The 13,746-nt window shown below is 35.9% G+C and overlaps 1 protein-coding gene across 1 annotated transcript; it reads right to left on the reverse strand.

The window, feature by feature from the left end:
* Nucleotides 1-569: 569 nt before the first annotated feature.
* Nucleotides 570-5,122, reverse strand: LOC138140441 (uncharacterized). Its single transcript, XM_069061518.1, has 2 exons — nucleotides 4,929-5,122; nucleotides 570-1,985 (listed from the first exon to the last, which is right to left on the reverse strand). Exons 1-2 carry the CDS (start codon nucleotides 4,950-4,952, stop codon nucleotides 693-695), a joined length of 1,317 nt encoding a protein of 438 aa, XP_068917619.1. The 5' UTR covers nucleotides 4,953-5,122; the 3' UTR covers nucleotides 570-692.
* Nucleotides 5,123-13,746: the final 8,624 nt, after the last annotated feature.

Genomic DNA, 13,746 nt, shown 5'->3' on the forward strand with positions numbered 1-13,746 from the left:
CAATTCTAATTTCTAACAAATCAGCGCAAATTTGAGCAGGACCGGTTTCAAAAATTTCAAAAAAATTAACTTATTGTATCTTCATTGCTGTACACATTTTACTAAGGTGATTTTGGCTAAAACTCTTTAGAACAACGCATACTATCACATGTTAACGCCTCAACTTCGAAAACACCCTGTATAGGTAGATTTGTTATTTTTGAAATAAAAAAAAATTGAATCTGAATCCACGTTTTATATCAAAATAAACTATTAATTGGGTAGATTATTATTGTAACAACATTTGAGAGACAATTTGAAATTTAATTTTCAATGAAATGACATTGCTTCATCAATACCAACCCAATTCCATTAAAACAAAAGTCACTAGATAATTATCGAGGCCGGATTAAATTATTATCGTTACGCATAACAAGTACTGATAATTCCTTTGAAAGCACTATTTATTTTTCTACGTCTCTACGTCGAATTTTATTATCATTATTATTATTTATACCGGTGGAAAACTTGTGTATTTTTAAGAGAAAGTTTGTAAGTTTCCTTGTAATAATGTAAAAAAAACAACTGTATTGCATAATAACAATAAACAAATATCTATATGTTTTATTAATTCTTTGGTTGTATCAGTACAATAAATATATACAAAATGTGGATAGGCATATGTAGTAATAAATATGTGTAAGAGACGTGATTTAATGATGGTGGTGGTGGTGATAGTGTGACCTGTAGCCATGATGTGGAACTTGTTTTTCATCAAGACCGTGCCCTTTTCCCGCATAAAAATCAAACGACTGCGACTTTTGAACTTCGACATCATTCGAGTAATTATCTCGATTTTTATATCTGTAAAAGTTTTTCAATTTTTGCAATTGCTTCTTCCTGTCGTTGATAAACATTTCCAGAGACTCATCTTCGATACCAGGTCCGTCGTAGTTATGATTCGGAACTTTGGTGGTACTTTCAATTTTGCCATAGGAAACTGTCGGATCTGGTGCTTCCAGTTTCACCACTTTCGATGTTGTCTCGTCAAATTTCACATAATTATTGCTCCCATCGGCACTGTACGGATCCGAGTAGGACGAATGAAACACTTCCCCACCGACCACCACGTCTTCAGCTCTGTGATGAGGACCACCATAGGAGTTAGACACGTAATAGTTGTAGCGCAGCGGAGCCTCGTGTTGAGTCGCCGGAACTCCATACGAATTCAAAGCACCAGGAGTTCCGTAGCTCGCTGAGGACGTGTCATACGTGAGGGGATGACTGTGGAAGTCTTGCGGGATGTCGTACGGCTGCGAGTACGTCCCTTCTGGTACCCCATAACTGGGGGAGGAATGAGTGTACGACGTGGTTTGTGATTCGAATCCTTGAAAATGTGGCGGCGCCCCGTACGAACTGGAAGGTGGAGGTCCGTACGAATTTGTTGGAGCTCCGTACGACTGAGATGGGGGCGGTCCGTACGAATTCGACGGTGGTCCATACGAAGGAGAAGGTGGAGGTCCGTACGAGGGCGGCGGTGGCCCGTAAGAGTGCGAAGGTGGCGGTCCGTAGTCGGTCGCAGGGGGCGAGTAATGAACCGGAACTCCGTACGACGTTGCAGGAGGCACCGCTTGGTGGCTGTAACCGGGAGACGGAACCCCGTAGGTGGGTGCAGGAGGTGAACTCGGTCCGTGATAGCTGTGTGAAGGGGGTGGTCCGTAACTGGGAGGAGGAGAATGGTACGATGGGGCTTCGTAGGTGAAAGAGGGCGGAGCGCTGTAAATTGGTTTGGGAGGGCCGTAAACCGGTTTAGGTTTGGAGGGTGGACCGTAGACGGGACGAGGAGGTGGGCCGTAGATAGGTTTAGGTTTGCGACGGGAGGGTGAGCTGTAGGAGTGTTTTATAGGGCGATATACTGGGGGTTCTCTTTTGGTGCGGTTCGGAGATATTGCAAAGGTTAGATCTGAACCAAGGGTCAACGAGGTCCACATTGATAGCGGGAAGACCTGCAAAATATAAATATTGTTGTAGGTGTACTTTTTAGTTATTATTGTCTTTTTTTTATTCACTTGCTTCATTATTTATTTTATATTTGAATTGTTTTGTAATTGGTTGTTGACTGTTGGCCAATAAAGATTATAAAAAAATACATATACAGGCTGCTATGTATTGAACAAAATTAAAATGCTTATATCTTCTTCAGGAAGAGCGAATTTTTTTTCCCAAGTATTTTTCGAGCTCCACTGGGTCCTTCCCTACCACGCTCTGAATTCGGAATTCCCGAATTCTGAGACACCCTGTATAAATAACTAATACCTAAAAAACGCCGCAAGCCATATTTCCGTTATTTATGGTTTGATTAAAAAAAACAAAAACTAAAATAAATCATTTTAAAAACACTATAGGCACGATGTAGATATTTTTTTTTTTTTCAAAAAGTCATTCAAGGTCAGATGATAGTCAACTTTGTGTTTTTAAATAGCTTGGTATATTTTTTAATTCTGATTTTGAAAGAGATTATTTTTCTGAATCTAACGATATGCCACAAGTTAGAATAAATAAATAAATAAAATAGCATTATTGGAAATTTTTTGTTCGAAAAAAATCAAGTACACTATGGAAAACAATCCTAAACGCAATATTTATTACACGTTCTGTCATATTATTTTTTTTTATTCTTCAGAAAGTATTGTTACTGCGTTTAGGATTGTTTTCCATATCTACTGTATCTGATTTTTTTCGAAGAAAAAATTTCCAATAATGCTAATTTATTTATTTATTTTTGCGGTTACTGTTAAATGCATTCTAACATGTGGCATATCGTTGGATTGAGAAAAATAATCTCTTTCAAAATTGGAATAAAAAAATATACTAACCTATTTGAAAAAACAAAGTTGACATTCATCTGACCTTGAATGACTTTTTGAATTAAAATTAGTCTATATTGTGCTTATAGTGTTTTTAAATTAATTTATGACAGTTTTTGTTTTACTTAAATCGAGCCATAAATAACAGATATATGGCTTGAGGCGTTTTTTAGGACGCACCCTGTATACTATTTTTATTATTATTAAAATAAAAAATAACTCTTTATGTGTAATAAAATAATTACACCAAGAATGACGTGGCTCAAAAAATAATTTCACGTTATCTGTTGCGTATCTTGGAGATTTATGATGGATTAAGTAACTAGGATAATTAAATCAGAAGTTATAATCTAGACTAGATGTATTTATAAAATCATCGAGTTACAATTAAATCACAATGAAATAATAGGTACATATTTTTGTATATTTAAAAGTATTTATAATCGTTTCATATTGAAATATGTCATAATATCAGAGATCAAAATTGTTTTAGCTAATTGCTGCATTACTCATAGGTAAAATTTTGAAAAGCAAATTTCTCTAAATTTGTGAATTCGTAAGATTCCACGACCCAGTTCGATTAAATGCAAATTAATCAAATCGTTTGGCTTAGTGAAACACAAAACTTTAATTGTACAGGTAAGTTATTATTTCTTTGTCGTTTATCACTGCGAAGCTAGAGGTTTATTTCAAAGGGAAACTGCCGTAAGAAAATGTTCAGTAACTCGAAACGAGCGATTTGATAAAAATAAAGTGAAAGCAAAAGTGAAAATGTAAAAATTTCTTTTTGGTATCAATACAAACAACCTTCTATTGAATTAGAACAGATCAATTGAATATAATAGTACCTACTAAAGTGCAAATTCATCTAGCCGCATATCAAGGTCACAAGTTTTCATCAGTCACAATTTAATCCAATTGTTGATATTTTACAAATGTACAGGGTGTAACAGAAAAAAGTGCATTTATTTTAACTGGTAATAGGACTTATCTAATACTTCCTGTTTGAAAATTTTTTCATATGTGAACGGCACGTCAAAATAAAGGGGGGGACAAATGGCAATTTAATTTTGCAAATTCCAAGAAACTTTATTTAGAAACATTGTCGTAATTGATGAGTACTATTACCAGTTAAAATAAATGCACTTTTTTTGTTACACCCTGTATGATAAAAAAAATGACTGAAATTTAGTAGTCAAGTCAAAATTGTCAAACACCTGCATAAAGTGACGTAACAGGTGTTTTCGTTAATATGGCTTAATTTTTTTATTAGATGATTGGAAAATAATTTAAATTATTGGCCAGACATTAATTATTTAAATTATTTGCAAGGTATTAATAATTTATGTATAAACAAAAACAGAAAAGTAGTTTTCACAAAAAATATTATTTGTTGTGTAATTGAAGAAATATTTTTTTGCATATTTATGTGTATGTATTTCTTTATTTAGGGCAGATGCATAACGCTACTTAATTTATTTATGAGTTTAATAATTTCTTACAATTTGAATAAGTACATTCATCATGTTGACAAATTATTATTATTTATTATTAATCTTCCCAAAGTGTGGTTTTAACTGACATAAAAAAATTAAAATTAAAACGTCTTTTATTTTTCGTTTAAAACTTTATTTTATATCTTAAATTTTCGATTCTCGACTGAAGGACCTTTTAGCAAGTCCTTTAAATAAAGAATTCCACACCTGAAGTGTATGTAGAATAATGTCTAGGTAGGTGTATTATCCTAGGAAAACAATAGGCTATGAAAATAAAATTAAACCGGTAAGTACGAGTAAACATGCGATGAAACGTGTCTGTTCATTTATAAATGTTTAATGTACCTAGAGTTCAAGTCAAAAGTTGAGGAAAATAATTTTGTTATAGTCGTTTGTGAAAAGACATAAATATTATTAAAATAAATTTGTATTAAAAATAATGAAAACTGTACCAATAATGAGTGTAATACCTACTGTTTTTTTTTGGTCGTGACATGACATTCAAAGATTTAATTTGGACTACTTTGGCTAATTGTAACATAAAAATAATAAGATGAGAAAGAAATTAAAAAGTTAATAGTCTTACAATAGCGATTAAAAATGTGTTCATGATTCCGAAGGTCCAAAAATGAAAAGCGTTGTTGTAACTCGCGCAACACAACAAGTAAACAAAAAAGATGATAAACAACAACAACAACACTACACTACTTCGAACCGAGGAGCGAACAACAGTGAATGGGCAGGCTTGATGGTAGTGTGCTCTTTAAAGTATATAAGTAGTAAGAGTAAAATTAGAGTTTTGTCCCACATAACGCATCAGTTGATAGTATGATGTACTCAAACTGTCTTTTTCCTTTTGACCACCCATCGCTGGAGAAAGTCTCAGCGTCAAGTTTATAACACTTTCAAAATTTTAGCAACAAAAATCAATTTTGGCCACGCTATAACATGCATTTCATTTTCACACCGATTACTCTTGATCTTTTTCTAAACATTCGTGAAGTCTTTCATAACGAGCAGGATGATAAAGTGGGCATGGAAATACCGGCATGAGGGTTTACAATCATCTCACTTTCTACAATGTTAAAAGGGGAATCGAGATTTATTTAATCTGTAGTACAATTTCAGAACTAACGAAATAGGTACATAAACTTGATGTTGGTTGTCATTTTGAAAGTTTTTCTCTTTTTTGACGGTGTTTGCACATTGTACCAAACGTGCACAGAAGTAAAAGCACCTTAAAGTAATAATTAAACAATTGCCAGCGTTTGTGGTAACAATGGTGGCATATCTAGGTTTCTTGATTCTACTGTGTCGTACTAATTGCATTTCGCAGATTATAACTTACGTGCATTTTTTCAAGGAAAACTCTATCACTAGATACACACAATAGGATTGTTACAAATAATTAAAATAGATTGTTAAATCGTTGTGTACACTGTTAATTGGTTCTGCATTATTGTTGCCGTAGCGTGTTGTCAAAAATTGAAAACCCTAGTGATGTCTAAAAAACTGTATTGTAAATTTTATATTTTTCAGACAAAAGTTATGTAAGTGAGAAGATTTACTTGAGTTAAGACAAATATTCTGCGGTTCCCGTAGTCTTTTTCATTGTTCAATAGATAATACCTGATTGATTGGTTGACTGATCGCGGTCTAGAAAAAATTCAATCGATTAACTATACAAATAATTAATTATCAGATTATCTAATATTTTTTACGAAATTAAAGACCTATCGAATTTTCACTTCGGAAAAACATTTAAACGGCCATAGCTCCGTTATTAAGACTTTGTATTTTAGATGGCAATGCCTGGCGCTACATTTTAACGCACTGTTGCGAGATAGTCAGCTCCATGATACGAATTATAAAAAAAAAACATGAACCTTCTATCCTTCTATCGAATTTGCATCTCGAAGAAACATTTAAACGGTCATAGCTCCCTTATTAAACACATTATGCCAATGAATTCTACACCGCTGAATTCCTCTTTTCAAGGCGCTTCTTTTGAGTTTAAACGCCCATAGCTCCCTTATTAAGCAACATATGGCAATGAATTTTGCACCGTGGGATTGCCCTTGTCAAGGCGCTTCTTAAGAGTCGAAAAAAATTTACCTGGATTTTTTCATTTTAGAGAAAATCGCAAAAAACCAAAAAATCCATATTTTTGGCTCCCACAGCAAAAAATGGGTTCAATGGCCGGAACTTTTACTATACCTGAATTCAACTGACCCTATACAATAACTGACAGCAATTTGGTTCGAATCGGCGACAAAAATTTTTTCGAAAAAACCACGTACCCCCCCCTTCTATATGGTTTTCACTTCGGAAAATCATTTAAACGCTCATAGCTCCCTTATTAAGCAACATATGGCAATGAATTTTGCACCGTTGGATTGCCCTTGTCAAGGCGCTTCTTAGGAGTCGAAAAAAATTTACCTGGATTTTTTCATTTTAGAGAAAATCGCAAAAAACCAAAAAATCCATATTTTTGGCTCCCACAGCAAAAAATGGGTTCAATGGCCGGAACTTTTACTATACCTGAATTCAACTGACCCTATACAATAACTGACAGCAATTTGGTTCGAATCGGCGACAAAAATTTTTTCGAAAAAACCACGTACCCCCCCCTTCTATATGGTTTTCACCTCGGAAAATCATTTAAACGCTCATACCTCCCTTATTAAGCAACATATGGCAATGAATTTTGCACCGTTGGATTGCCCTTGTCAAGGCGCTTCTTAAGAGTCGAAAAAAATTTACCTGGATTTTTTCATTTTAGAGAAAATCGCAAAAAACCAAAAAAATCCATATTTTTGGCTCCCACAGCAAAAAAAGGGTTCAATGGCAGGAACTTTTACTATACCTGAATTCAACTGACCCTATACAATAACTGACAGCAATTTGGTTCGAATCGGCGACAAAATTTTTTTCGAAAAAACCACGTACCCCCCCTTCTATATAATTTTCACTTCGGAAAATCATTTAAACGCTCATAGCTCCCTTATTAAGCAACATATGGCAATGAATTTTGCACCGTTGGATTGCCCTTGTCAAGGCGCTTCTTAAGAGTCGAAAAAAATTTACCTGGATTTTTTCATTTTAGAGAAAATCGCAAAAAACCAAAAAATCCATATTTTTGGCTCCCACAGCAAAAAATGGGTTCAATGGCCGGAACTTTTACTATACCTGAATTCAACTGACCCTATACAATAACTGACAGCAATTTGGTTCGAATCGGCGACAAAAAATTTTTGGAAAAAACCACGTACCCCCCCCTTCTATATAGTTTTCACTTCGGAAAATCATTTAAACGCTCATAGCTCCCTTATTAAGCAACATATGGCAATGAATTTTGCACCGTTGGATTGCCCTTGTCAAGGCGCTTCTTAAGAGTCGAAAAAAATTTACCTGGATTTTTTCATTTTAGAGAAAATCGCAAAAAACCGAAAAATCCATATTTCTGGCTCCCACAGCAAAAAATGGGTTCAATGGCCGGAACTTTTACTATACCTGAATTCAACTGACCCTATACAATAGCTGACAGCAATTTGGTTCGAATCGGCGACAAAAAAATTTTCGAAAAAACCACGTACCCTCCCCTTCTATATGGTTTTCACTTCGGAAAATCATTTAAACGCTCATAGCTCCCTTATTAAGCAACATATGGCAATGAATTTTGCACCGTTGGATTGCCCTTGTCAAGGCGCTTCTTAAGAGTCGAAAAAAATTTACCTGGATTTTTTCATTTTAGAGAAAATCGCAAAAAACCAAAAAAATCCATATTTTTGGCTCCCACAGCAAAAAAAGGGTTCAATGGCAGGAACTTTTACTATACCTGAATTCAACTGACCCTATACAATAACTGACAGCAATTTGGTTCGAATCGGCGACAAAAATTTTTTCGAAGAAACCACGTACCCCCCCCTTCTATATGGTTTTCACTTCGGAAAATCATTTAAACGCTCATAGCTCCCTTATTAAGCAACATATGGCAATGAATTTTGCACCGTTGGATTGCCCTTGTCAAGGCGCTTCTAAGGAGTCGAAAAAAATTTACCTGGATTTTTTCATTTTAGAGAAAATCGCAAAAAACCGCAAAATCCTTATTTCTGGCTCCCACAGCAAAAAATGGGTTCAATGGCCGGAACTTTTACTATACCTGAATTCAACTGACCCTATACAATATCTGACAGCAATTTGGTTCGAATCGGCGACAAAAAATTTTTCGAAAAAACCACGTACCCCCCCTTCTATATAATTTTCACTTCGGAAAATCATTTAAACGCTCATAGCTCCCTTATTAAGCAACATATGGCAATGAATTTTGCACCGTTGGATTGCCCTTGTCAAGGCGCTTCTTAAGAGTCGAAAAAAATTTACCTGGATTTTTTCATTTTAGAGAAAATCGCAAAAAGCCGAAAAATCCATATTTCTGGCTCCCACAGCAAAAAATGGGTTCAATGGCCGGAACTTTTACTATACCTGAATTCAACTGACCCTATACAATAACTGACAGCAATTTGGTTCGAATCGGCGCCAAAAATTTTTTCGAAAAAACCACGTACCCCCCCCTTCTATATGGTTTTCACCTCGGAAAATCATTTAAACGCTCATACCTCCCTTATTAAGCAACATATGGCAATGAATTTTGCACCGTTGGATTGCCCTTGTCAAGGCGCTTCTTAAGAGTCGAAAAAAATTTACCAGGATTTTTTCATTTTAGAGAAAATCGCAAAAAACCAAAAAAATCCATATTTTTGGCTCCCACAGCAAAAAAAGGGTTCAATGGCAGGAACTTTTACTATACCTGAATTCAACTGACCCTATACAATAACTGACAGCAATTTGGTTCGAATCGGCGACAAAATTTTTTTCGAAAAAACCACGTACCCCCCCTTCTATATAATTTTCACTTCGGAAAATCATTTAAACGCTCATAGCTCCCTTATTAAGCAACATATGGCAATGAATTTTGCACCGTTGGATTGCCCTTGTCAAGGCGCTTCTTAAGAGTCGAAAAAAATTTACCTGGATTTTTTCATTTTAGAGAAAATCGCAAAAAACCGAAAAATTCATATTTCTGGCTCCCACAGCAAAAAATGGGTTCAATGGCCGGAACTTTTACTATACCTGAATTCAACTGACCCTATACAATAACTGACAGCAATTTGGTTCGAATCGGCGACAAAAATTTTTTCGAAAAAACCACGTACCCCCCCTTCTATATAGTTTTCACTTCGGAAAATCATTTAAACGCTCATAGCTCCCTTATTAAGCAACATATGGCAATGAATTTTGCACCGTTGGATTGCCCTTGTCAAGGCGCTTCTTAAGAGTCGAAAAAAATTTACCTGGATTTTTTCATTTTAGAGAAAATCGCAAAAAACCGAAAAATCCATATTTCTGGCTCCCACAGCAAAAAATGGGTTCAATGGCCGGAACTTTTACTATACCTGAATTCAACTGACCCTATACAATAACTGACAGCAATTTGGTTCGAATCGGCGACAAAAATTTTTTCGAAGAAACCACGTACCCCCCCTTCTATATGGTTTTCACTTCGGAAAATCATTTAAACGCTCATAGCTCCCTTATTAAGCAACATATGGCAATGAATTTTGCACCGTTGGATTGCCCTTGTCAAGGCGCTTCTAAGGAGTCGAAAAAAATTTACCTGGATTTTTTCATTTTAGAGAAAATCGCAAAAAACCGCAAAATCCTTATTTCTGGCTCCCACAGCAAAAAATGGGTTCAATGGCCGGAACTTTTACTATACCTGAATTCAACTGACCCTATACAATATCTGACAGCAATTTGGTTCGAATCGGCGACAAAAAATTTTTCGAAAAAACCACGTACCCCCCCTTCTATATAATTTTCACTTCGGAAAATCATTTAAACGCTCATAGCTCCCTTATTAAGCAACATATGGCAATGAATTTTGCACCGTTGGATTGCCCTTGTCAAGGCGCTTCTTAAGAGTCGAAAAAAATTTACCTGGATTTTTTCATTTTAGAGAAAATCGCAAAAAGCCGAAAAATCCATATTTCTGGCTCCCACAGCAAAAAATGGGTTCAATGGCCGGAACTTTTACTATACCTGAATTCAACTGACCCTATACAATAACTGACAGCAATTTGGTTCGAATCGGCGACAAAAATTTTTTCGAAAAAACCACGTACCCCCCCCTTCTATATGGTTTTCACCTCGGAAAATCATTTAAACGCTCATACCTCCCTTATTAAGCAACATATGGCAATGAATTTTGCACCGTTGGATTGCCCTTGTCAAGGCGCTTCTTAAGAGTCGAAAAAAATTTACCTGGATTTTTTCATTTTAGAGAAAATCGCAAAAAAACAAAAAATCCATATTTTTGGCTCCCACAGCAAAAAAAGGGTTCAATGGCAGGAACTTTTACTATACCTGAATTCAACTGACCCTATACAATAACTGACAGCAATTTGGTTCGAATCGGCGACAAAATTTTTTTCGAAAAAACCACGTACCCCCCCTTCTATATAATTTTCACTTCGGAAAATCATTTAAACGCTCATAGCTCCCTTATTAAGCAACATATGGCAATGAATTTTGCACCGTTGGATTGCCCTTGTCAAGGCGCTTCTTAAGAGTCGAAAAAAATTTACCTGGATTTTTTCATTTTAGAGAAAATCGCAAAAAACCGAAAAATTCATATTTCTGGCTCCCACAGCAAAAAATGGGTTCAATGGCCGGAACTTTTGCTATACCTGAATTCAACTGACCCTATACAATAACTGACAGCAATTTGGTTCGAATCGGCGACAAAAATTTTTTCGAAAAAGACCACGTACCCCCCCTTCTATATGGTTTTCACTTCGGAAAATCATTTAAACGCTCATAGCTCCCTTATTAAGCAACATATGGCAATGAATTTTGCACCGTTGGATTGCCCTTGTCAAGGCGCTTCTAAGGAGTCGAAAAAAATTTACCTGGATTTTTTCATTTTAGAGAAAATCGCAAAAAACCGAAAAATCCAAATTGCTGGCTCCCACAGCAAAAAATGGGTTCAATGGCCGGAACTTTTACTATACCTGAATTCAACTGACCCTATACAATAACTGACAGCAATTTGGTTCGAATCGGCGACAAAAATTTTTTCGAAGAAACCACGTACCCCCCCTTCTATATGGTTTTCACTTCGGAAAATCATTTAAACGCTCATAGCTCCCTTATTAAGCAACATATGGCAATGAATTTTGCACCGTTGGATTGCCCTTGTCAAGGCGCTTCTAAGGAGTCGAAAAAAATTTACCTGGATTTTTTCATTTTAGAGAAAATCGCAAAAAACCGCAAAATCCTTATTTCTGGCTCCCACAGCAAAAAATGGGTTCAATGGCCGGAACTTTTACTACTACTATACCTGAATTCAACTGACCCTATACAATAACTGACAGCAATTTGGTTCGAATCGGCGACAAAATTTTTTTCGAAAAAACCACGTACCCCCCCTTCTATATAATTTTCACTTCGGAAAATCATTTAAACGCTCATAGCTCCCTTATTAAGCAACATATGGCAATGAATTTTGCACCGTTGGATTGCCCTTGTCAAGGCGCTTCTTAACAGTCGAAAAAAATTTACCTGGATTTTTTCATTTTAGAGAAAATCGCAAAAAACCGAAAAATTCATATTTCTGGCTCCCACAGCAAAAAATGGGTTCAATGGCCGGAACTTTTACTATACCTGAATTCAACTGACCCTATACAATAACTGACAGCAATTTGGTTCGAATCGGCGACAAAAATTTTTTCGAAAAAACCACGTACCCCCCCCTTCTATATGGTTTTCACTTCGGAAAATCATTTAAACGCTCATAGCTCCCTTATTAAGCAACATATGGCAATGAATTTTGCACCGTTGGATTGCCCTTGTCAAGGCGCTTCTTAAGAGTCGAAAAAAATTTACCTGGATTTTTTCATTTTAGAGAAAATCGCAAAAAACCAAAAAAATCCATATTTTTGGCTCCCACAGCAAAAAAAGGGTTCAATGGCAGGAACTTTTACTATACCTGAATTCAACTGACCCTATACAATAACTGACAGCAATTTGGTTCGAATCGGCGACAAAAATTTTTTCGAAAAAACCACGCACCCCCCCTTCTATATAATTTTCACTTCGGAAAATCATTTAAACGCTCATAGCTCCCTTATTAAGCAACATATGGCAATGAATTTTGCACCGTTGGATTGCCCTTGTCAAGGCGCTTCTTAAGAGTCGAAAAAAATTTACCTGGATTTTTTCATTTTAGAGAAAATCGCAAAAAGCCGAAAAATCCATATTTCTGGCTCCCACAGCAAAAAATGGGTTCAATGGCCGGAACTTTTACTATACCTGAATTCAACTGACCCTATACAATAACTGACAGCAATTTGGTTCGAATCGGCGACAAAAATTTTTTCGAAAAAACCACGTACCCCCCCCTTCTATATGGTTTTCACCTCGGAAAATCATTTAAACGCTCATACCTCCCTTATTAAGCAACATATGGCAATGAATTTTGCACCGTTGGATTGCCCTTGTCAAGGCGCTTCTTAAGAGTCGAAAAAAATTTACCTGGATTTTTTCATTTTAGAGAAAATCGCAAAAAACCAAAAAAATCCATATTTTTGGCTCCCACAGCAAAAAAAGGGTTCAATGGCAGGAACTTTTACTATACCTGAATTCAACTGACCCTATACAATAACTGACAGCAATTTGGTTCGAATCGGCGACAAAATTTTTTTCGAAAAAACCACGTACCCCCCCTTCTATATAATTTTCACTTCGGAAAATCATTTAAACGCTCATAGCTCCCTTATTAAGCAACATATGGCAATGAATTTTGCACCGTTGGATTGCCCTTGTCAAGGCGCTTCTTAACAGTCGAAAAAAATTTACCTGGATTTTTTCATTTTAGAGAAAATCGCAAAAAACCGAAAAATTCATATTTCTGGCTCCCACAGCAAAAAATGGGTTCAATGGCCGGAACTTTTACTATACCTGAATTCAACTGACCCTATACAATAACTGACAGCAATTTGGTTCGAATCGGCGACAAAAATTTTTTCGAAAAAACCACGTACCCCCCCCTTCTATATGGTTTTCACTTCGGAAAATCATTTAAACGCTCATAGCTCCCTTATTAAGCAACATATGGCAATGAATTTTGCACCGTTGGATTGCCCTTGTCAAGGCGCTTCTAAGGAGTCGAAAAAAATTTACCTGGATTTTTTCATTTTAGAGAAAATCGCAAAAAACCGCAAAATCCTTATTTCTGGCTCCCACAGCAAAAAATGGGTTCAATGGCCGGAACTTTTACTATACCTGAATTCAACTGACCCTATACAATATCTGACAGCAATTTGGTTCGAATCGGCGACAAA

Source organism: Tenebrio molitor, chromosome X (assembly GCF_963966145.1).
Source record: "Tenebrio molitor chromosome X, icTenMoli1.1, whole genome shotgun sequence".
Classification (NCBI taxonomy): domain Eukaryota; kingdom Metazoa; phylum Arthropoda; class Insecta; order Coleoptera; family Tenebrionidae; genus Tenebrio; species Tenebrio molitor.

Excerpts from the sequence above, each read along its gene's own strand:
- LOC138140441 (XM_069061518.1), bottom strand. The coding sequence starts at position 4,952 with ATGAACACATTTTTAATCGCTATT. Across the intron at positions 1,986-4,928 it reads ACACATTTTTAATCGCTATT|GTCTTCCCGCTATCAATGTG; the intron begins GTAAGACTATTA and ends TATATTTTGCAG.